The sequence below is a fragment of the Spermophilus citellus genome (assembly GCF_964194105.1).
Source record: "Spermophilus citellus genome assembly, chromosome: 9".
In the NCBI taxonomy this organism is placed as follows: Eukaryota; Metazoa; Chordata; class Mammalia; order Rodentia; family Sciuridae; genus Spermophilus; species Spermophilus citellus.
The window spans coordinates 94,589,983-94,615,195 of NC_138191.1; the positions used below are offsets into that span (position 1 = coordinate 94,589,983).

Consider the following 25,213-nt stretch of genomic DNA (forward strand, 5'->3'; position numbering starts at 1 on the left):
AATGGTGAATTCAATTATTATCTACAACATACTCAATAGGTTTGTAAAATGGTTTACAGTTTCTGATGGTGGACAAAGAACCAGGGGTGAGCATAGGATGATATGCTGAGGAGGTAGGAGGTAAGGACACAGAATTATTATATCTTAGGAAGTGTGAAAGAAGAAGATTAGTAGAAGAAGAGAGAGGAAGTAATTTTGGGTAGACAAGTGGGAAGACTACTAGTAGAGTACATAAAACAAACACACATATATATTAAGAAAAATACAAAAGGTTAAAATAGTAGAAATTGGTGGAATAAAAGAAAAAGAAAAAAAATGAGAAAACAACAAACAAAAAAGAATATACAACACAATTGTTATATACTATTCAGACGTCCCAGTATTCAAAATCCTAATTCTTGCAAAGTACTTGGTTTTACATATTTTGGGGATGTGGGGGCGGGAGAATAGACAGGGAGAGAAAAAAATCGTGAATGAAGAAACAGGGATTGTTTTGGTTGGAGATCAGTCTTTCCTGCTTCCCTTCTCATCCAATAGGTGGGGTCATCTGTTGACAGCTGGTGTATCCACCCTCAGGATGGTGAAGGTAACCAGGGGTCACTGTGCCAGGCTAGCAGGTGCTGGGGAGAGGGGGTAGTTGGAAACCAGGTACCTGGCCAGAGTTCCAAACTGGGAGTTGTCCCCACTGAAGTTGGTGATGATGTGACCCAAGATGGAGATGCCTGCTTTCAGCAGTGGGCTGTCTGGTCGGGTGGGGAGAACTGAGTGATGGCGTTGGAAGATGATATGAGTTCAGAGACGAGCTCTGTGGCATGCAGTCTATGACTGTTGGCTGACTTCAGAGCTCGTGTGAAGTCCTCGGGTGCAGGCAGGCTACTACGAGTAGGGGACTTCTCTGCTACTGCAAAGTCCCTAATGGCAGCGACTGGAGGAGCCCCACATTGATAGGTGGGGATCCACATGGGAGTGGCGGCAGGAGTTCCTTTGTGTGGGAAGCTGCTGGGAGTTGCTGTCCTGCATGGGAGCAGAGTCTGTGATTTCTGCTCAGGTGGGTGGCCGAAAGTTCTGCGCAGGTGCTGATGTTGCTGGTTCTGCTTGGGTACCTGGTAGTCCTGCATGGGCAAGTAGTTGAGAGACATACTCTGGCACTGAGGCCTGGAGCCCTGGACAGCATGGTGACTGTGATTCCTGTGCAGGAGCAGGAATATCACTTGCAGAGAAGCAGTGTTCTCACTACTTGAGTCCGAGGTCATGGAGAGACACAAAATGCTGGCTCCCTCTGGCCCGCCATCTTGTATCCTGTCCAAAGTTGGTTTTTTGAAAAGATAAACAAAACTGACTACCTTTGGTAGACTAACCAAATAAAGAGAAAGACTCAAGAAAATCAGAGATGCAGAGGAGACATTACAACCAATGTCACAGAAATACAAAGGATAATTATGGACAATTATTAACAACCATATACTAACCAACGGAAAACCTAGAAGGGATAAATTTCTAGATCCATGTGAACTCCTCAAACTGAATGATGAAGCCAAAAAAAAAAAAAAAAACTTGACTAGACCAACTAGTAATGAGACAATCAGTAGTAAAATGTCTCCCAACAAAGAAAAGCCCAAAACTGGACAGGTTCTCTAATGAATTTCAGCAAACCTTTAAAAAGAAACACCAATTTTTCTCAAACTATTCCAAAGAACCAAAAGGGAGGAAGTCCTTCCAACCTCAAGGAGGCCAGTATCACCCTGATATTAAAAACAGACCAGAAGGGCTGGGTATGTGACTCAAGTGGTAACATGCTCGCCTGGCATGCGCACGGCACTGGGTTCGATCCTCAGCATCACATTAAAAAATAAAAATAAAGATGTTGTGTCCACCGAAAACTGAAAAATAAATATTAAAAAATTTTCTCTTTCTCTCTTCTCTCCCTCTCTTAAAAAAAAAAAAGACCAGAACACAACAACAACAAAATAGACCAACAACACTAATAAACACAGATGCAAAAACCCCCAATAAAATACTAACAAACCAAATCAAAGAGCACATCAAAAAGATCATTTACCATGATCACAATGGATTTATCCCAAGATATAATTTGACATATAACAATCAAGAAATCTATGGTATATCAACAGAATAAAGGATAAAAATCATGATCATCTCATAGAGGCATTAAAAAAAACATTTGATAAAATCCAACATACTTCACGATAAAAATCCTGAACAAATCAGGCATTGAAGGTTTGTATCTCAACAGAATAATGGCTACAGCCAACATCATATTAATAGGGAAATAGAAGAGTTTCCTCTGAGATTTGGTAAAGAAAAGTTATCCATTCTCACCATTCTTATCCAATATAGTATTAAACGTTTTAGTCACATCAATTAAGCAAGAGAAAGAAAGGGCATACAGATCAGCAGGGAGGAAATCAAATCATCCCTAGTCACAGATGACATGATTCCATATAGAAAGAAACCTAGACTCCAACTAAAGACTATTAGAATTGATAAAACAGTTTCAGTAAAATTGCATGTTACTAAATCAATATGCAAATGTCAACAGCACTTTTTATTCTAATAATGAACTTGCTGAGAAAGAAATCATGAAAGCAATCACATTCATAATAGCTACCAAAACCAAACAACCCTAGGAATAACTTCACCTAGAAAACAAAAGCCCTCTATAACAAAAATTAGAAAACACTGATGAAAGAAATTGAAAAGACAGACACACACACACACACACACACACACACACACACACAATGGAAAGAACTCCCATGTTCATAGTTAAAATCCCACACTTTCCAACATGATTTGCTGATTCAATGCAACCCCCATCAAAATATCAATGACAGTCTAAACAGACCTAGAAAACACAACCCTAAAATTTGTATGGAAGCATAAACATCCCAAACAGCCAAAGCAAATTTGAACTAAAAAAATAACCAAAGCTGGAGGAATCACAATACCTGATTTAAAGTCATAGAACAGAGCGATCTTAACCAAAACAGCATGGGGCTGGAATTTAAAGGTGGGGGGGGGGGGAATGGGAGGGACGGGACAGAGAGAGAGAAAGACATAAACCAATGAAAACACAGAACAGAGATTGCAGGAATAAACCCAATCACCTACAACCAACTGATTCTCAAAAAAGACACCAAAAACATACAATGGAGAGAGGCCCCTTCAACAAATGGCTCTGGGAAACCTGGATATTCATAAGCAGAAGATAAAATTTAATCTCTCTCACCAGCTACAAAGGTCAACTCAAAATGGATTAAAAACCTAAATATAAGACCTGAATCTAGCTGGGCACAGTGGCATACACCTGTAATCTCAGTGGCTCAGGAGGCTGAGGCAGGAAGATGGCAAGTTCAAAGCCAGCCTCAGCAATGGGGAGGCACTAAGCAATTCAGGGAGACCCTGTCTCTACATAAAATGCAAAATAAGGCTGGGGATGTGGTTTAGTGGTTCAGTGCCTGAATTCAATCCCTGGTACCCCCCGCCAAAAAAAAAAAAAAAAAAAGACCTGAATCTATGAAATGACTAGAACACAAGGTGCACACTATTGAAAAACACGAACTAGAAGTCAATGCTGACTTTTATAATGTTCCTTTGGAGGTGCTGGGAAATTCTCAGGGTCTGGAGCACGCTAGACAAATGCTCTACTACTGAGTTACATTCCCAGACTTTTTATTTTGAGAGAAGGCCTCCCTAAATTGATCAGGCTGACTAACCTTGAACCTGCAGTCATCCTACCTTAGACTTAACAACAGCTGGGATTATGGGTTTGTGCCATCAAGGATACTGTTCTCACTGAAAGCAAAGCCAGCACCAAGACGCAGCTGTTATCAACAGACATTAATGATGTAGTCCTCACCTTTCATTAATTCACCTCATTTCTATACTTCCTCCTCAACTCCATTTAAAAAGAAAAATCACAAAAAAATTAAAGCTCTAATTGGTTTTTTCTAGAATGATTTCAAAGTCTTCTCACATGGTTAACAGGCAGGACAATTCTATACTGGCTCTGGTAGACAAGGCCTCTTCTCTAATCTCCATTTTTTAGAAAACTACATTTCCAAGTTTGATTACATGGAACCTAGCTCCAGTAACTCCAGTCTGCTTCCGTCAGTCCAAACAATAGCCTCCTATAATCTGGTTACCAAGCCCAAGCCCTCTTCTTTATTTCCTGAGTCTGATTTATTTCCTGGAAACGCCATGAAGGAAAATATTAATAAAAGTTACATGCTTCTCCACGAAGAGAGGGAGGGAGAAAGGGAGGGAATAAAGAAAGGGGGAGGGACTGACAGACAAGAAACTCTTTAAAACATTGGTATAAGCAATGACTTTTTGAGTATGACCCCAAAACTGCAGGAAACAAAAGTAAAAAGAGACAAATGAAATTATTCAAACTAAGAACTTTTGCATGGCAAAGGAAACAATCAACAGAGTAAAATGAAAACCTACAAAAATGGGAGAAAATAGTTGCCAACTGTTCATCAGATAAAAGATTAATATCCAAAATATATACTCAAAAAACCTAACAAAAATAAGTAATCCAATTAAAAATGGGCAGATCATGTGAAGAGATGTTTCTCAAAAGAAGAAATACAAATGGCCAACAAATACATAAAAAATGTTCAGAATCATTAACCTCAGGGAAATGTAAACCAAAACTACCACATCTCAGCCAGTTAGAATGGATGTTGGCAAAAAAAAAAAAAAGCAAGTCTGTGCAGAAAAAGAACTTTCACATGATGTTGCTAAATATCTACAGCCACTCTGGAGAACAGTATGGAAGTTCTTCAAAACAAAATAAAATAAGCCTACCATATGATCCAGCTGTTCTACACCAGGGTATGTATCCAAAGGAAATGAAACCCGCATACCAAAAATACACCTGCACACCCATGTTTACTAAGGCACTACTGACAATAATTAAGGTATGGAATCAACCTAGGTGTCCATCAATGAAAGAAAAAAGAAAATGTGGTGTTTATACACAAAAGAATATTATTCACCCATAAATATGCAGACACAAATTGGTGTGAATATACATAGATATGAAAAATTGTGCTCTATATGTGTAATAAGAATTGTAATGCATTCATCTGTCATATATAAGTAAAAGAAAACAAAGAATATTATTCACCTATAAAGAATGAAATTCTGTCATTTGTTGCAAAATGGATGGAACTGGATAACATTATATTAAGAGACTTAAGCCAGACACAGAAAGACAAATAACCACATGTTCTTATTTGGGGAAGATTTTTTAAAAATGCAATCTGAATGTAAGAGTGAGCATGAGAACACAGGTAAGGTGGAGCAGCAGGTGAATTAAGAGAGATTAGCTTTGATCGGTGCATGCTGTATGTACAGTTTTTCACTGCATAATCATCCTAGATTTTATGCCAAATTTTTATGGCAGAAATGTGGGGGGCAACCATTATATAAAGCTTTTTTAAAAAAACTTTTCACTCACTGGAACCTTTCCACATCTGTTTCCACATAATCACTTTCAGTTTGAAGCCTGCAAAAATAGTTTGTATATTACTCAAAATCAAAAATAAATGCTTTGAACATTAATATATCACTGTCAGATAACTATACAGTTTACTTATGACAGGAAGATACAAGTCTTACCATATCACATAACTTATTCATGGCAACTTCACCTGCCTGCCCACTCCCCTTACACCTGTGGCTCTTCATGGGGTTGAATGCCCCCAATACTGCAATGCTCTAAACACACACACAATTTTCAGAAATACACAGACAATGCCTGCACACTGAGAATTCTAGGCCCAGAGTGTGCACAAGAAGAGAAATTCACATCCATATGTCTCTGGTGAATACATTGCAGCTCGATTTACCTTTTAAGTGGTGTGATGAACAGAAGAATACCATACAATGATTATGTGATGAAAGGTTACAAACCATTTTTGGACTGAAAAAACAGGGTGCAATGATTATATGGTAAAACACAGTACATGAAATATCACACGGAACCCCAATGACATGTGCAATTAATACATGTTAATAAAAAGTAGTGCTAATAATGACAAAAATCTGAAATGTGAGTAGAAAAAACTATTTGTATGATACTATTTACAAACATAATTTCAAACATTGTTTTCTAAAATAATGAAATATAAATAGAAGACATCTACAAGATTATTTAAAAGTAGCCTTATTCAGAATAAACAAAATGTAAAAACTATCCAAATGTTCATTAGTGATAAAAAGATCAAATAATGCTACAGTCTAATGTAATGCCATATAGCAATGAGAATGAACAAATTACAACAATATGCAACAACAGGGTTAAATCTCCCAAACATTAACTTAGGTAAAAGAAGCAGGACACAAATAAATATGACTCTATTTCTATAAAATTCAAAAACAGCTGAAATTGTCCATGGATAGTGGTTTCCTTGGTAGGAGTGGAGGATAGAAACAGAACTGATAAGAGACATAAGGAGGTTTCTGAAATACTGGTCATTTTCCGTGTTATTATATAGTTTTCTGGGTATGTTCAGTTTGTGAATATTTTTTACTAAGGATTTACATAATATCACTTAGAATGCATGTACCTTTTTGTATATGGGGTACAATAAGAGTTAACAAAGAACATTTGGAGGGCACTATATCAACTACTAAGCTATGTCAAGTGGAGGAATACCATATGTATCAGTAAGCTGGGCCTTGTCGGAAGTCAGTAACCTTTACTCATTCGTATTAAGGGCTTTAACTCTGGGAGTCAGGAGTGATCTGATACACATAAGTTCTGACTCCTACCATCACCAGCCTCCTGCCAAAACAAAGGCTCCTTTCTCCTTTGCCCAGAGTGAAACAAAACAGTCTCATTGTTTTTCTCCAAAAAGCAGACTTTCCTTGAAATCCTTTAAAATTCTCAAAAAGAGTCCTAACAAGGAAATAAAAGACTTTTCTCTAAATAAATACAACATTAAACACTTTGTATACATATCTTATTTAATTCCCAGAACTCTATAAGGTAAATATCATTATGTCCAGTTTACAGAGAAGGATACTAGGAATTGGAGAACAATCAGTGTCATGATGGTGAGTCTGTCTCCAAAGCCCAAGCCCAACATTCATACTATTTTACCTCTCAATTACCAGTTTCTCTTGATTACAACATATCAAAAGTGCTCACTTGCATGCCTATCCTCTTATCCTTAGAATTAGATCTGATATGAGAAATGAGGCCACAGGAAGGGACTAAGTAGGGACAGACTAAGGAGGGAGGGAAGATGGCTGAGAATACCCAAATAAGGAGAACTATGTGTTCAGCTAAAGAGCAAAGTTGGGGTAGAACTGTAGCTTTTGTGATAGATCAGATACACTAAAGTTATTCATCAAGAGCTGCTTAAAGCCAGGTAAAATGGCACATGCCTGTAATCCCAGGGATTCAGAAGACTGAGACAGGAGGATTGCAACTTCAAAGCCAGCCTTAGCAACTTAGGTAGGCCCTTAGTGAGATCTTAGCAAGACCTTGTCTCAAAGTAAAACATAAAAGGTGCTGAGATGTGACTCAGTGGTTAAGTGCCCCTAGGTTTAATCCCCAGTACAAAAAAAAAAAAAAAAAAAACCTGCTAAAAATCAAGAAAATAAAACATGGACTAAAAAGTTTTGGTAACCCCTAAATCCCATAATATCATACAATACATGCATTCAAGGTTTATTAAAAGAATGAGCTTATATATCCCTGAAGACCTTTCTATCGTAGTTTTTTTTAATGTTTGTGCATTCATTCAAACTAACATGTTAGTCTGTTCATTCTTCCAGCAAATATTTTGAGTGTCTGATATATACAAAGAATTGCCTCAAATGCAAAAAATAAGTAGAATTTCCATTCTGATGTAGAATATAAATAATAATTATATAATGGTGATAAATGAAGAAAATAAAGCAGAGAGATTGACAGGGTAGAGGCAGGAAGATGGGACTATTTTAAACAGATCAGGAAAAGTCTAAGGATGTGATTTTTTTTTTTTTTTAGTAACTTGTTCTATACCTAACTTCTTCAACCATGATAGGTTGTATTTAACTTCAGATTGCACCTTTAAAATATTTTTTAAACTTAAATCAATCTAGGACTCTATAGGAAAACCAACTTAATTTTTACTTTATCATGTAAGATGAAAAATTGAGAAAGAAAAACAGTTTACCAGTATATAAGAGATTATTTTAAACTACTGGAGAATAGGTTAGTATTCAAGTGAAGTAAAAGATCTGAAAAAAAAAAATATTCTTAGATGTCCTCACTCCAGATGAACAGAAGACTTTGAGAAATACAGATCACAAAGCTTCGTAAAGTTTTAAGAAGCGTGCCCTCCTTTCCCATGTCTTTCCAACTCCTGACCTTCCTTGTCTATTTCTGTGTGCCTCATTCCACATCTTGTTCTTGTTCTGCTTCTTTTCCTGTCTTCAAACAGGATACTCCTTTGTATCCCCATTACTCCTAACTGACTCATGGAGTCTTATTAAATATATTTAACAAATATAAAGTTTCAAAAACTTCTTTCTAAAGTGGAATTGTGAAATGATTGGGAATTCTTTCCAAAATAAAACAAAGAATATCAACTATTTTTGGTTTTGTTCAATTATCTTTAGGGCCTTTAGGTTTGATTTTAATGGTTACCCCCAGAGATTATAACATGCATCCTTCACTTACTACAGTCAAGGATATAAATTTGCATTTTTATGTATCACAGAGAAAAAAGACAAAAGCTGATTATTTCCACCAGTCTAGGATTAAGCTAATTCTAAGTACAATTTTAATCTTTAGAGTATTATAACCAAAAACCCAAGTGATTACCAAGTACTGTCCCAGATAAACTATTGACTTTAACTATTCTCTCCCAGAACTCAAAAATCTGCTTAATTCCTTTGTCTTTTAGCCACTACTCTGCTCAGCCTCTTTTACAATTAATTACCCTTTCAAATAAACAAACAATTCTAACAGAAAAGTCAAGTGAAGCAAAATGTCAGACTCATTCCAATGTACTTTTCCTTTTACTGGAATAAGACACCACTGCCTTCAAACAGATTTGGCTGCCTTTAAATGGATCTTATTTTCTCTAACTTTTCTACTTGTTCTTGACTAGAAAGTCGATTTCATACCAGTTAGAAATCAAAGCCAGGAAAGAAATCAATGACACTAGGGAAAATGTACATGGAATAACAGAATATTAAAGGTTAAAAGGGCTTTACAGATCATCTATGCCAAGCTTCCGTGCACACTAGAAATTCTGAAGTAAAAATCTTTTTAGACAGCCACCTAGTATCTGAGCAAATATATCAATAAAAGAAATCTCACTGGGGTGTGGTATTAGCTGAACCACATCTAGACAAATCTCCTTCATAGACAGAATATCATAATTCTAGGCTATAATTTGCTGCTTGACACATTCATCCAACAGTCACAGTTGTCCCCTTTGAAGCACCATTGATTATGACTCCTTTTTCCCAACAATACTTTAGCGCCTTAAAAACACCTATCACATCTAAAATGTTTTCTCATACTGAGAAACATTTCCTTTACCCTAAACATTTCCTTTACCCTACTTCACATGGCATACTTTTGGGGTCATCCTTATTATAAAAGTCATTCTCTGAATTACTTTCCTAATGTCAATGCCAAGAACTAAACTTGATATTCAAAATTTGATTTATTTCAAAGTATAACACAACTATACTACCTCTACAATCCTAACTAATATTGCCTCTCCACACCTATATTACAAATGATAATAAATTTTACATGTAAGCATTCATAGTATATAATCCTATGGTTGTTGCCATCTAAACTCCAACATCTCAGAAACTAATATCAACTGTTCCATTCTTTCATGCACTTGTGATTTGGTTTGGTTTTTAATCTGAATGCCAGATTTAACACTTGTCCCTATTTAATTTCACTTTCTTGGTTTTCACCTGGTAATCCCACAGTCATATCTTTTAAATATTTATTTTTTAGTTCTAGTTGGACACAATACCTCTATTTTATTTATTTATTTTTATGTGGTGCTGAGGATGGGACCCAGGGCCTCACACGTGCTAGGCGAGCACTTTATTGCTGAGGCACAACCCCAGCCCAGTCATATAATTTTAAATTCTGACTTTGATTGGTCTATTAATTATTCCATCATGCTTTCTACCATCCCAGATAGGAATTCTTATTATAATTATTAGCTCTGAGTCCACGTCAAAATCATTTATATATGTATTTAAATACAGTCAGTGGCAGACAGTTCCCTCTACAATGACACATCACATCTCTGGGAACAATTGTTCATCAGCAGTCAACCATCCAGACCACATTCCTTTACCACATCTACTGTAAGACACAAGTCAAATTTCTTGCTGAAATGAATTTACAGTATGCACTGTATCTATAATATTACCTAATTATGAATTCATAGAGGACTGAATTAGGTTATTAAGGGACCTGGTATAAATGTGAGAAAAAGCAGACTAACATCAAATTTTACTTAAGATGTCAAATGTGACTCAAGAATCATTTAGCCAACTTTTTTTAACAAATATTTCCCACTTTATTGTAAATTTGTAAATAAAGTGCTGTAGTAGGCATTGCCACATTCTTTTTTTAATTAATTTTTTATTTATATATGACAGCAGAATGCATTACAATTCTTATTACACATATAGAGCACAATTTTTCATACCTCTGGTTGTATACAAAGTATATTCACAGCAATTTGTGTCTTCATATGTGTACTTTGAATAATAATGTCCATCACATTCCACCATCATATCTAACCACATTCTTAACATTAGTAAAAACATTTGTGCTTAAAATCCAACAAACAGGGCTGGGGTTGTGGCTCAGTGATAGAGTACTCGCCTAGCACATGCAAGGCCCTGGATTCAATCCTCAGCAGCACATAAAAATAAATAAATAAATAAAATAAAGGTATTGTGTTCAACTACAACTAAAAAATAAATATAAAAGACAAATCCAACAAACACAGCTAATGTTTAAAATATACTGGTTGAATTATTATACTAAGGCTGAAAGAACTGAAATCAGTTTTGGAATGTCATATAGAGTATCAAATAAAACATTTTAAAATTAAATTAATAAGTATTTTAAATAAATACTTATGCTATTGGCCAAGGAAAATAAATTTCTATTTATAAAATTTTAATTACATTATTTTTAGGTATGACAACCAAATTCACTGCCTTATAACAAATTTATAATTTGGAACCTCAAAGATGTTGAATGAGAATATTGTTCACCATGTTTTTTAATAGTATGTAAACTCATAAAGAAAAAGAATTCTGACAAAACAAAATACTTCCATAAATTAGTACATTAACATTCAGAATACGAGATATACCAAGATTTGCTGAATTTTCTTTAATCAGATAAAAAGCTGTTTTTAAAAATCTAAGGATAGATTTAAAGTTATTAATTCTTTAAAAACAAAGGTATCATTCAAAGAAAATATAGTGAAAATTTATCAGAGGCAAACACTGTTAAACGTAAGACACCACTTAAGAAAGAATACTGTTCCCTTGAAGGGATGAAGGTTTCTATTATTAGCAGAGATTAAAAACTGCCTGAAATTCTTTCCTTAACAACACCACACTAAAAATAAAATGGTTCACTACATTTCAAAATAAACACATTGCTTTGCATGTACATTTCAGTCACTAAAAGAATAGATAAAAATACAAACCTTATTCCAAAAATTTCTTTTTTATCTGTATCTAATAAATATGCTAGATAGATTTGTTTTCATTTTTATAACACATTTAACATTTGTGGGGTCTTAGGTGACCCACTTACTAATTTTCTACTAAAGGATTGAGATTAAATCTTCCCACTAGGTCAAATTAAATTATATGCTTGGCTTCAAAATTTAATTTCTCTACAAAGTGTTTTTTCCCTATTCAAGGATACCACAGGAATCTTAGAAGGGTAAATGAGGAAGTATTATCATTACAAAGCAGTACCAAATGCATTCAGAAAAACTGGCATGAACTACAAGATAAGTGAACACTTTGGCATGCTGCCACAAAAAGAAAAAAAAAAAAAAAACAACAAGTGAGACAGAGTGGTGCTGTGAAGGGAGCAAGTCCAAGAATTGAAGTAATCACCTCAACACAGGAACAAACTATAAACCCTTTCTAATGCATATACCTACATTAAGGGAAAATTTGGATGAAAGGCATTTTTAGATCAGAGGATATTCTCCATGCTTTCAAAAAAAAAAAAGTTACCTTATTTATTCTGATTTTAGTTCAAGTGCCTTTAAAATGATGTACACCTGGAAACTGCCATGGGCTACTCATAGTCCCTGCCTCCCTTCCCAGCTTTTGCCTCCTTCCTCCAACAGTTTGTGATCACTGCAACTGGATTTGGAATATATGCATATTATGTTTACATATGTTATGTATTTAAATTCATTATGTGTTTGCACACCTGCCTTAGGAGTGATGTGTAGAAGAGGTGAATAGTGAGCAGGGTCTGCAGAATTAAGAGGTTCTAAACACATTCATTCACAAAAAAGTGGGGGGTGGGGTGGATGACTTGGGAAAACTAAACAGATAGTAAATTCTTCTTCCACCTCATCAAATAAATTTCTGGTCTCAGAACTAGATCACAGATTATTCTCACAGTTCAGCTAATTATGGATTTAAGTAAATAATGGGCCCAAAGCCCTTTTCACATACATTCATTTTCTCAAGTACTTCTCACAGCTATGTTAAGAGAACATGTGGTATTAAATATCATTTCCCATAGATCAAGTTTGGTTAGCTCACCTAACCAAACTCTACAGGCTGGCTCATAACACTGCTACTGTTCCACAACTGGTTTTCCAAATCAAAAGCTCTCTGTGCTATAGAGACCATACACAGCATCACCTTGCCTTTTGTGGACCTACCCTGAATCTATATACATTGTTTCTTCTGAAAAATACCTTTGAAAGTCAATCAACTGATTACATAAAATGAACAAAATTCATTCAGAAATTTAAGACAAAATTACTTAAGTCAAAATCATATAAAACAGAAAAAATCTAAATAACATCATTCAATTAACTAATTGTTTGAGAGATCTAACTGAACTTATTATTCAGGTACTACATACATGGTACAGTTGGCTCTTGGCATCCCTGGATCCAACCAACCATGATACAAAAATATTTAGGAAAAATAAATATTACAGTTGTACTAAAAATGTACACACTTTTTTTCTTATCATTATTCCCTAAACAATATAACAAGTACTTACACAGCATTTGCATGGTATTAGGTATACCAATAATCTAGAGGTGAGTAAAACATACAAGAAAATGTGCATAGGTTACATACGAATACTGTGCCATTTCATGTAAGGGAACCAATCTCTCACAGATCCCATGACTTGGTCAAAAAGGACACTGTTGGGCTGAAGTTGTAGCTCAGTGGTAGAGCGTTCATCTAGCACGTGCGAGGCCCTGGGTTCAATACTGGGCACCACATGAAAATAAATAGATAAATAAATATATATATATATATTTTTTTAAAAGGACACTAGGGGCTGGGGATGTGGCTCAAGCGGTAGCGCGCTCGCCTGGCATGCGTGCGGCCCGGGTTCGATCCTCAGCACCACATACCAACAAAGATGTTGTGTCTGCCGAGAACTAAAAAGTAAATATTAAAAATTCTCTCTCTCTCTCTCTCTCTCTCTCTCTCTCTCCTCTCTCTCTCTTTAAATAAATAAATAAATAAATAAATAAAATAAAAAAGGACACTGTTTTAATATAAACATTAATAACTGAATATGGTACAAATAAGTAATCATTAAGAACTTTCTTAAGTCCAGGCAACCAAAAAATAGGGGCAGATTATCACAGCTGTCCAATGTTGGTATCAGAATCGATGATATTTCTAAACACCCTGAATTTGATACTAGCTCTGCTTACTAGCACAGTGAACTCGGGTAAGTTACTCAAAGTAGCTGATTCTTAATTTTTTCATGTTAAATGGAAATAATACTGAATTCAGAGGATTACTCCAGGAAATAATATAAAATCATGTGCATTTAAAGCTGTGATTACATAGTAAAAACTTAACCTGTAACTTTTACCACTAAAGTGTTACAAATGTGTTTCCCCTCCCTTCCATTCTACATTACAACTGCATTTCAGCTCTGGTCTTCAGTAATTCAAATTTCCATTAACTCAAGATGAACAACTAAATACATCCATTTTTTAATACTCAATCTTAAAAAACAAAAAAATTACAATGATGAAGCTTAAGGGTTCTCACACATTGTGTGTTTTAATTTTTCCTTTAGAAGAGGAAGACCAAAAGGGCCAAAGAGATTAAACTAACATGGGAGTCAAAAACAACTCTCAGGAAAAAACCTAACTACCAAAGATATAACTCTTAGTTACACTAACTAACCAGATAAATTTTCCAAAATTCAATTTATCATTCAGGACTGGATATTTTCATAAAAGGTAATTCTGCTTGTGAAGAACAAATAAATAAAAAGTTCATATTTCCCATTTGTTAATCCTTCCTGTTATCTCAAAAATAACTGGATAACTTCTAAATACCTACTAAAAGTCAAATCTGTGGCTCATTCATGTAACTATATGAAAAACAAAATCTAATTTCCTCCAGAAGACTTTTCTTTTCTGGCTGTAAAGAGACTAACATGGTTTCAACGTATTTTTGATGACCAATTCTGATGAAAAATAATCATAAACCACACCTATCAGTTCTTACCTTGCAAAAATGCAAGCTTCTTTTAAAATAACTGACATTATAAATGTAATTTTTTTCTTTAACCAGTCTTTCTATAACACAAACAACAGATCTATTGTTGTAGAATTTCTATTACCTTTAGTTAAATTGGGTCATGTGTTAATCAGTTTTTCATTGCTATGAAAGTTAAATACCTGGTAAGAACAACTTAGAGGAAGAAAAGTTTTTTATGGGTTTATGGTTTCAGAGGTTCAGTCCATGGTCAGCTGACTCCATTGTTCTAGGCACAAGGTGAGGCAGAGCATCATGGAGGAAGGTCATGGTGAAAGAAAGCTACACAACCCATGGTGGCCAGGAAGCAGAGAGAGAGAGGAAGGGGCCTCAGAGAAGATGCACCCTACCAGAGCACATCATCAGGAGCATCACATCCAACTCCTGTCACGCTCCACCTGCTTCCACCTGCTTACAGTTACCAGCCAGCTAGTCCATTCAAACTAAAATGGACAACTAGTTTACAGTTCCCATAATCTAATCATTCACCTCTGAATATTCCTGCACTACCAGGAGTTTTTGGAGGACACCTCACATCCAGACCATAACAGGTGAGAACCGAACAAGTCTAACCATAAGACTTCTAAAGAGCAATTCTATGGTACCCAGATAAAATGAATACATAAATTTAGGGGGAACGTTTTAAATAAGAAGCATTATTTTCAATCTATATAATGTTTTCATTATATGAAACCTATCCAATGGAAAAAAATCAACTTAAGCATTTTAAATAAGGCTTTACCAATCTATCAAGCATACACTTCTTTAAAATAAGCTGAATTTAGTGCTAATAAGTAAGAACTATGCCATTTTCAATCTTTGATTATTATGCCTAACTTTGGTCCATAAATTGGTACACTCAACTGAAGTTAAATTTTCAATTAGCATATCAGTTAAGACAGCAATAAAATGTCCACTCTCCTCTATTTCCATGTTTTTAAAGCCACATAAAATTAAATCATCTACTGTTAAGGTTTTTAGTAGAAATTGATTTAACAAAATCTAAATCTATAACAATTAAAAATACATGTGCTTTCAACAAAAAGTGCTGAAACAACTGAATATACACATGGAAAAAAAAGTTGGCATTTAACTTCATCTCACGTCAGACAGAAGAATTAACTTCAAAAGGTTCTTAAAAACTAAAACAATAAAATATTTATGACAAAACATAACTAACCATAAATCTTTGAGATCTTGGGCTAAGCAAACATGTCTTAACTATGACACTAAAAGCATGTTCATAAAGAAATTAATAAATTGGACCTCATGAAAATTCATAACTTTTATACTTCAAAAGACGCCATTAAAAATGAAAAAACCTTTAAACAAAAGACTGGGAGGAATTATGTACAAAACATGTCCAATTTGTATCTAGAATTTTTTTAATTATTTCAATTCAACTTATAAGATGACAAACTGCCTGTCTTACTTCATTTTTGGTTTCTATAACAGAATACCTGAGACTGAATAACTTATAATGAAAAGTTTATTTTGGCTAGAGGCTGGGAAATCTAAAGTATGGTATCAGCATCTGCCAGTTTCTGGTGAGGATCTCATACTGCTTCACCTCAAAGCAGAAAATCAGAAGGGCAAACAAGCGAATGGGAAAGAGACAAAACACAAGGGCAGCCCCACTTTATAATAACTAACCCATGCTCAAGAAAAAGGCATTAGTTAATTCCTCTTAATGATCTAATCATCTAGTGAAGATTACCTCTCAATTCAGTTACACTGGGAATCAGATTTTAACATGAGTTTCAGAGGAGGCAAATAATATTCAACCATAGCACAACCCAATAATAAAAAAAATGAGCAAAGATACACAGACATTTCACCAAAGAAGATATTATAAATGAGTACATGAAAATGTGTTCAACAACATCAGTCACTGGGAAACTGTAAAATTAAAGCCTCAATGACATACCATTTCATTCTCACTAGGACCATTTCACACCCAAAGATATGAAGAAAAGAGAACTCTAATACATTGTTGGTGGGACTATAAAATGGTATAACCATTCTGGAAAAGTTTGGCAGGGTCCCAAAAAATTAAACATAAAACTAAGATATAACCCACCAATTCTACTTCTAGGTATAAGAAAAAGTGTCCACATACAGGCTTCCATGTTAATATTCATGGCAGCATTATTTGTAATAGCCCACAACTTAAAACAATATCCATTGTCAACTGGTGTATATATGGACAAGATATGGCATATCCATTAAACAGAATACTATTCAACAATAAAAAGGAAAAAACTAATGACATGTCACCCAAGAACTGATAAAGAAGCTACAAATGAGACTCCATATTGAATAACCCCAATTATAAGAATCCAGAAAAAAAGCAAATTTACAGACATAAAACAGAATAAGTTTCCTGTGGCTAAGAGTAGGAATGAGATTAACTGTAAGTGTATATAAGGGATCTTACTGTGCTGTTCTATAATGTTCTACAACTGATCTATAATGATGGTTGCAGAATCTGGTAAAATTACCCAAAAATGTTGAACTCTGTACTTAGAATGGGTGAATTTTATTTAAATATATATATATATATATATATATATATATATATATATATATACACACACACACACACACACATCAATAAGGCTGTTTAAAAAAAATGCATGTGCTTTTGTTTTACCTGCCCTTGAATTAAATTAATAACTTTAGGTTGCAGCAATTTCTACAATTTAAAATTCAAAAAACTACTACATTGATTACAGTCAGAAGCCACAATATATTTTTAAAGAAAATCTAACACAATGTTACGAAAACAACTTCCAACTCAACAGGGATTCTCCAGGAAAAACATTTCTCATAAATTCAAGTTCCCTCAAGTTCACATTTTAAGAAGCCAGTACCTGGATGCAGCTCAATGATGTCCTTTACAATGGCTGACTGTTCTGATGGGTATTCTACTCTGCATGCAGATTAGATTACAGTAGAAGTAGAATTTTAAAAGACAAACAAAAGAGTTTTAACACCATTTGAAAGGATGTGCGATTAAGTTATGTAACTTCATGAGTATACATGTCCAAATGACGGTTTTAGCTTGAGTAATTCTATGTCATAACACAACCATCCTCAGCAATGATATTAAATGACAAGTAACATAACAGGCACTAATCCAATCTCTAACCCAATCCCTAGCTCTTCCTAGATTCATTCTAAATATATGCTAATTATCCATTCTGCTTAAAAGATCTTTCAAAAGTAATCCAGGATTTCACAGCCTTCCAAAACTTCAAAGAACGTAGTCTGTGAGGCCTTGCCTGACCACCTTATTGAAAACTGCCAACCTCACAAAACTCCCCATCCTCCCTTCCCTGATTCACTTTTCTCAATAGTGTGAAACATAAAATTTACATAATATTCTAATATGTATTATTTACATATTCTAAATATGTATTACTTGTCTTACTTTACCTTGCATGAAAGTACCCTCCATGTAAGATCTGATTTTGTTCCTTGCTGTATTCCCATTGCCTGGACGGGTGTCTATCATGCTGTAAATGCTCAATAAGTGGGGGTTTTTTGTTGTTTATTTTTTTTTGTTTTTGATCAAATGAGTGGGTATCACACATGTGAAAGACAACAGGCACCGATCCTTGCCACTGGAATGAACAAGAGTCTTCAAGTGAGGTTAAAATGTGAATTTTATAAGAACTCGAATAGAATCTGTAGCCAGCCTACCCAGCACTTATTCAGCAAAAAAATAAAAAGCCAATGCTTCACTTTATTATTCTGGATTTACAACAGAGTATTATTAATAAGCAAGCTCTAGTTTTGGAGAGAGGGCAGGTTAATTAAATCCCATGTGACTTATTAACAAATAACAGAGGAAAGTTTAATACTTAACTAGTAAGAGGTGCTGTATAACATTTCAAAAGCAAGTGTGTTTTTCTACACCCAAAATAGGATCCCAGCTCCAAGAAAACAGACCTCAGCAGCATACGCCTTAGCAGTTCTGCCTTCCTCAGCCCCAAATCCTCCACCACCAAGGAATGTGTTTCTCTCCCCGTCCTCCCATCAGCCTCCCAGAACCGTTTTACACACACCAATCCACCCTCTGACCTCCAGGTTCCAACTAACCCCGGCCCAAGCCGGCAGCATTTCAGCATTTCACACATCCAGCAGAAAGCCCACTACTACCTCCTGGTCCCTGGCTCGGCCCCCAAAACGGTCAGGTCCACCAACCCAGCGTGCTGGCACACGAAAGAATCCGGAGAAGGCAGGGACCTCCCTGCAAGGCCAGAATTGGAGGACATCTTAACCTCATCCTGGATCTGCCAACTGCTCTTGACCTTGGGCGTGTCACTGAACCTCCTGGGGTCCCGGTTCTCTCGCCTTTAAGGTGAGGCTAACATCTGGACCAAGCCGCTGGGAGATAAGACTGGACCTCACGTAACGCCACCAGAGCCCCCGGCGCGCAACGGCGACTCGCCCATCCCTCGGTTGCGAGCATTATTCCCAAGCCTTCCCTCCGGCCGCGCGCCCGAGGCACCGCGCCGACCCGGTCCCTAGTCTCCGAGTTCTGCAGAGGAGGACGCTGAGGCGCCGAAAGGTGCAAGGTGCCCGGCCCCGGCCCCCCGCAGAGGCGGGCGAGCGCAGCACCTGGAGCCCGGGACGCCCGCGCCCCGCCCGCAGCCCGGGACTCCCTCCGCGCGGCCGCTCCACCTGCCGCCCGCCCGCCCAGCCTCGGCGCGCACTCAACTCTTCACTTTGCCGAAGGTGCCGACGCCCAGTGTGTCCCCCAGCACGTAGTGCCCGATCTTCACCCGCCCGTCGTGCTTCTGCTTCTCAGCCATCTTCGGCGCGCGGCCTCGCTTCGCCGCCCGGCCTCCGCGCGGACGCCGCCACCGCCTACCCACAGTGCAGCGGGACGGGGGCGGGCCGCGGGCGCGGGGCTGGCGGGGCGGCGGGGCGCAGGCGGCCGGCCGCGGGCGACGCCGCTGGCGGGCGGGGCGCGGGATGAGCGGCGCCCTCGCGTGAGGCTCGTCCAAGGCTACTCGGCGGTGATGCGGGCCGGGAACGAGTGCGCGCGGGCGGGGCCAAGCCAGGTACGCCGAGGCCAGAGGGGCGGGGCCGGGGCTGTCTGGAACCTTGTATCCCAGATCGGGCTGGGTCGGGCGGGTCTCTGGGACTGGATGGAGATGTAGACACCAGAGGAGACGCGCCCGACTACGGGAGCAAGGGAACGTAAAACTAAAACGTGCGCCCGCGGGAAGTCGAGGATGGAGGCTCGGTAAGGGTTTGATCCGAGCGCGGTCGGCCGGCCGACAGCTGCGGCGGCGAAAGGTGCTTGGTACTGGTCGTGGCACGCAGAACCCAGGACCGCGCTCCCCTCACTTGTCCTCTGCTTATTCATTCATTCGCATTTTGCCCTGTGAATGGAAGAAACCCTTTCCTCCAGCGCTCTCAGGTTCGACTTGAATAAAGTTTCCCAACATCAGAGTTGCAGGACTTGCTGGAGCGTATTTTAGCACACGTTTGTATAAATAGGTAGTATAGAAATACTATGTGATAGAGCTGCACAAGAAGGAAAGGGAAGCTCAATGCAATGCAGATAAAAGCAAAATGCATACAGCACAAAGGAGATGTGAGGAACAAGTGCAATGCAAAGGCCCCAAATCCTCCACCACCTAGGAACGCGTTTCTCTCCAAGTCCTCCCACCAGCCTCCCAGAACCGTTTTATACACACCAATCCACCCTCTGACCTCCGGGTTCCAACTAACCCCGGCCCAAGAAAAAAAATATGTAATAAAGGAAGAAGTGAAAAAAATGGTGAGAGGAAATTAGAAATATGATGCCCAGCCGGGCATGGTGGCGCATGCATGTAATCCCAGGAGCTCCAGAAACTGAGGCAGGAGGATCGCGATTTCAAACCCAGCCTCTGCAATTCAGAAATAGCCTTATGCAACTCAGCAAGACTCTGTCTATAGATAACGTATTTAAAAAGAAAATGGCTGGGGTCGTGACATAGTGATTAAATGTCCTGGGTTCAAACCCCGGTACCAAAAACAAACAAACATGATGCCCAAAAGAGTTATTAAAGACTGCCAGAATTCGATCATGTCATTAATCTCTTACCTACTTCCTGACTCCCACCTTTGCTTCTCTTCTTCTTCTTTCAGTGCCTGAAAATTGCCTCTCACTACAAAATAAAAAAGATAAATATCTGAGTTAATGCATGTTAATTAGCTCCATTTAGCCATTCCCCAACATAAATATATTTCAAAACAATATATTGTACACCATAAATATCTACAATTTTTTGTCGATGAAAAAAGCAAACTCTTAAAACCACAAAAAATGATTATTTCCTACTTTGGGAATTAAATTTTCCTGTTTGGGATATTAATTATTAAAGATTAGTCAAACATTTATAAGACTATGCATGCCAATAGAGTTTCAAGGTCACATTCCTCAAATATGAAGTCTCACATCACACTGTTTATATGCAAAGAGAAATGATTAATCAGAATAACAGGATGAAAAAAAAAACTTTGTTTTCTGAGAAGTGCAAAATAACACAAATGACACTCATTCCAGTGTACACCCCAAGATAATCTGAGGAGACATGATCACCCTTTATAAATTGTAAATATCACAGCTGTTGAACAGAGGCTATTTTTGTTCATTCTTGGGATCATCTTGCTGACAAGAAGTATCATTAAAGAATCACTTGATCTAGCTGGCAATTCAGAGAAAACAGTTATTTTTAATGCTGAACTTGTATGTAGTTAAGGGCCACTCCTTGGGTATTAATTTGAGTGAGAAAACAAACTGTGTATTCAGCTTTTGAGATATAGATGGATTTTTGTCTCTTGTTTTAATGTCCCAGTGAAAGATGTTCAAAAGTCTTTAAGTTAGAATGCTTTGGGGGCATGTATGATTTTGTCCAAGTGACTCAAATGCCATGTATGATTAAATGCTTTAATAAAAATAATAATAAATTAGAATGCTTTCTTTTCTTTAGAATTTAATCTTTATTTGTTGTGGGGTTGATTGTTTGTTTTGTTTTTTTAATGAGGTGCTGAGGATTGAACCCAGGGCCTCACCTGTGTTAGGCAAGTGTTCTACCACTGAGTCACACCCCAGCACTAGAATGCTTTCTTAAAGCTATGAACTATAGACTGAAATTTTAAACACGAACAATTTTCCAGTAAATCACTGTGGCAGTACTTGCTTGAATGTATTTTAGCACAAGCTTATGTAAATAAGTAGTATAGAAATAGTATGTGATTGAGCTGCACAGGAGGGTTGAAAGGGTGGAAAAAAGCTAAATGCAATGCAAATGAGAGCAAAATGGGTACTGAGACAAAGGAACTGTGACTAACAAGTGTAATACAAAGGCACAAGTTAAAGAATAAAGTATAAATTTAGATTTTTAAAGGATGTCGCACAGCCTGAACTATTGGTAATCATTACTTAAATTTTTATATACTTCATAGCTATTCTTACATAGCTACTAGAGACTAACTTATAGCTTTAGTTTCATGCCAAATATATGTAAGATTCTTTATTAAATAGGAAGTTACTTTAACCATCATTATCCCAATTAATGATCATAAAAGAAACTTCTTCTCATCCCCATTTTTAGGTGATAAAATTTAATTTTTAACCTTTGATTTGTCCAAGGCCAAAAAACTAAGTGGTAGAGCCAGGCCCATGCCCAGTTCTGACTCCTCCTTCTCTTTATACTCACACTATAGCTGTCTTTGTGAAAGAGCATGTGGTGCTCTGGGGAGGTTTAACATGCTCACATAGCCCTCTGCTCACATTTTTTAAATTTGTAAGGCAAATCAATTATATGGCAATTTAATTTTTTTGTTATTGTCATTGTCGTTTGTTCTACTTTTATTTAGAGAAAAGATGGAATGCTGCTGGTTGCTGTGGCATATGCCTAAGGCAGGAGGATCCCAAACTCAAAGTCAGCCTCAGCAATTTAGCAAGGCCCTAAGCAACTCAGTAAGAACCTGTCTCAAAATGAGAAATGAAAAAAGGGCTGGAGATATGGCTCAGTGGTTAAGGGCCCCTGATTCAATCCCCATTTACCAAATAAATAAATGGATAAATGAATGGATAAAATAGTACATGGATGAGAAGGATAGAAAAAGAACAATTCTTAGTAACAGTATTCAGCCTTCTATTGCCCTAAACACTTCTTATACAGTTCAATAATTGCCTCACCCTGCTCAGGAATGGATAATTCAACAGTTTAACAGATTAGTCTCCTCTAGAGCCATGACTCTTGGAGATCTCACCTAGAATGTTGGCAAATGTGATAATCCCCATATTATTAATTCCCAATGATGTTTTTAGTGTCCCTGTTTTGTTTAGCGCCAATTATCTAAGATTGGTGACCCCAAAGTTGTTCAGTTCTAAAACCTGGTCCAACTGTTTCTGCTTTACTTCCTACTACCGAACCTTTGGCATTATTGTACTTCAAATACTCTAAAGCAGCACCCCAGTAGGAATAATGAAGCACTACTATACTACCAGGCTACTAGACCCACTGGTGTTACCAAGAACCAATTCTTTCAAGTCTTTGCTAAGAGATGCCCTCTCTTTTAGGCCTACCCCACCACCCTGCTTAAAACTGCAATCTCACCCTGGTGCCCTACCCTGCCCTCTCACCTGCTGACCCTCCTCAATTGTTTTCCTCAGCACTCACCTCCTAACAGATCATTTAACTTACTTGTTCACTGTTTTGTTTTGTTGTTTCTTCCAATTGGAGTGTAAGCTTTACAAAAGAGAGAGTTGTTTGTCTCCCTTCTGTTCACTGATGTACCCTTAGCTCCCAGAGCAGTGTTGAGCAAACTATAGGCATTCAGGTGGGCTCGCACTGTGTGACACTAAAGAGTACCCAATGTGGAGGATAGCTTTAAAGAAAAAAAAACACACAAAATTGGGCATAAAAGCGAATACTTATGTGAAATGAAAAATACAACTACCTGCAAATTTTAAAACTCTAATGAATACCACAGATATCCTCAAATCCAGAAAAATAACAACATTATTAAAAATTAACTATAGAGACACCTCAATGATACTTGGTTTTTTACATTTTTTGGCTGTGTACTCAATAATTATCTTTGCATATTTTGATATTTTGTAATTTTTTATAGAGAATGGAAAGATAATTTTGTCCTTTCTTTAACATGATTGATTCCATTTTTGATTACCTATTTCTCTTCAGGTATCCCACTGCACATTTTCTATATTGCTAATATAGCATTTATCAAATTTATTATCATATATTTAGAAACTTATATGTATTTTTATATATGACAATGATATGTTTATATCCCATCTGCTATTCCTAGGGCCTAATGGAAGCTGGTATGTCATTCCAGAACTATTTACTTAATTGAAATTTTAAAAAGTCTTACTAATCTAGAAAATCAAGAAGCAAAAATACAAGGAAGAATATAGTCTCTTTTTATGCATATACATATTAAATACAAAGTGTAATTTTAGTGTGGCGGTCATTAGTGAGATTAGAGATCACCATGAACAAGAACCTGTAGAACCTTATGGATTGGTGATGAGGTGTTTCTGTTACTGCTCTTCAACTTAAAATATATAAAAAAAGTTGGCTAGTCAATGATTAACGATACTGATAGTACCTCCTCTAAAGTATAAGCTTAATAATTACCTTTAAAATATTTTTATGAAAAACTTCAAATATCCACAAGAGTAGAACAGGTAACCTTAGCCTCTATGATTATCAACATTGTCAACATTTACTTATACCTATCTCTGACACTTTTAATTTTTTTGTTTCTGGTAGGTTTTTCTGTTTTTTTTTTTTATGGTGATTTTGTTTGATGTGGTTTGGTTTGGTTTGGTTTTAGAGATTGAACCCAAGGGTGCTTTACCACTGAGCTACATCCCCAGCCCTTTTTTTTTTTAATTTGAAGAAAGGGTCTTACTAAGTTGCTTAGGGCCTCCCTATATTGCTTAGGCTGTGATTCTCCTGCCTCAGGCTCCCAGGTTGCTGGGATTATAGGCATGTGCCACAGTGCCCAACTCCTGAAGTCTTTTAAAGTAAATAACCAGATAGATTATTTCATTGGTATATACTTCACTATGTACCTCTAACAGATAAGGATTTCTTTTTAGCATAACTGATATTATAATACCTAACAAAATTAACAATTCCTTACTTTTATTGAATACCCAGCTTATATTTAATTTCTCTTAATTGTATTAAGAATATAATTTTACATTTGGTTTAGTCTAATCAGGCTCAAAAAAATTACACTACATTTTGTTGACATGTATGCTAATCTACAATCTATTTTGTTGACATGTATGCTAATCTTTTAATCTACAAGGGTTTCTCCTCCTTTTTTTAATGTCATTTATTTTTTGAAAAAAAAA

The 25,213-nt window shown here is 36.8% G+C and overlaps 1 protein-coding gene across 2 annotated transcripts in view; it reads right to left on the reverse strand.

Moving 5' to 3' along the window:
- PRKAA2 (protein kinase AMP-activated catalytic subunit alpha 2) overlaps positions 1 to 20,481 on the reverse strand; it is a 70,899-nt gene extending 50,418 nt beyond the window's left edge. The window contains exon 1 of one of the 2 annotated variants that reach the window (XM_081308918.1): positions 19,538 to 20,481. In XM_081308918.1, the coding sequence (XP_081165044.1) occupies positions 19,538 to 19,631 (94 nt within the window). In that variant the 5' untranslated portion in view covers positions 19,632 to 20,481. Of the gene's footprint in view, positions 1 to 18,975; positions 18,993 to 19,537 lie in introns of those variants that run through there. The other variant, XM_081308919.1, reaches the window with a different exon arrangement.
- Positions 20,482 to 25,213: the final 4,732 nt, after the last annotated feature.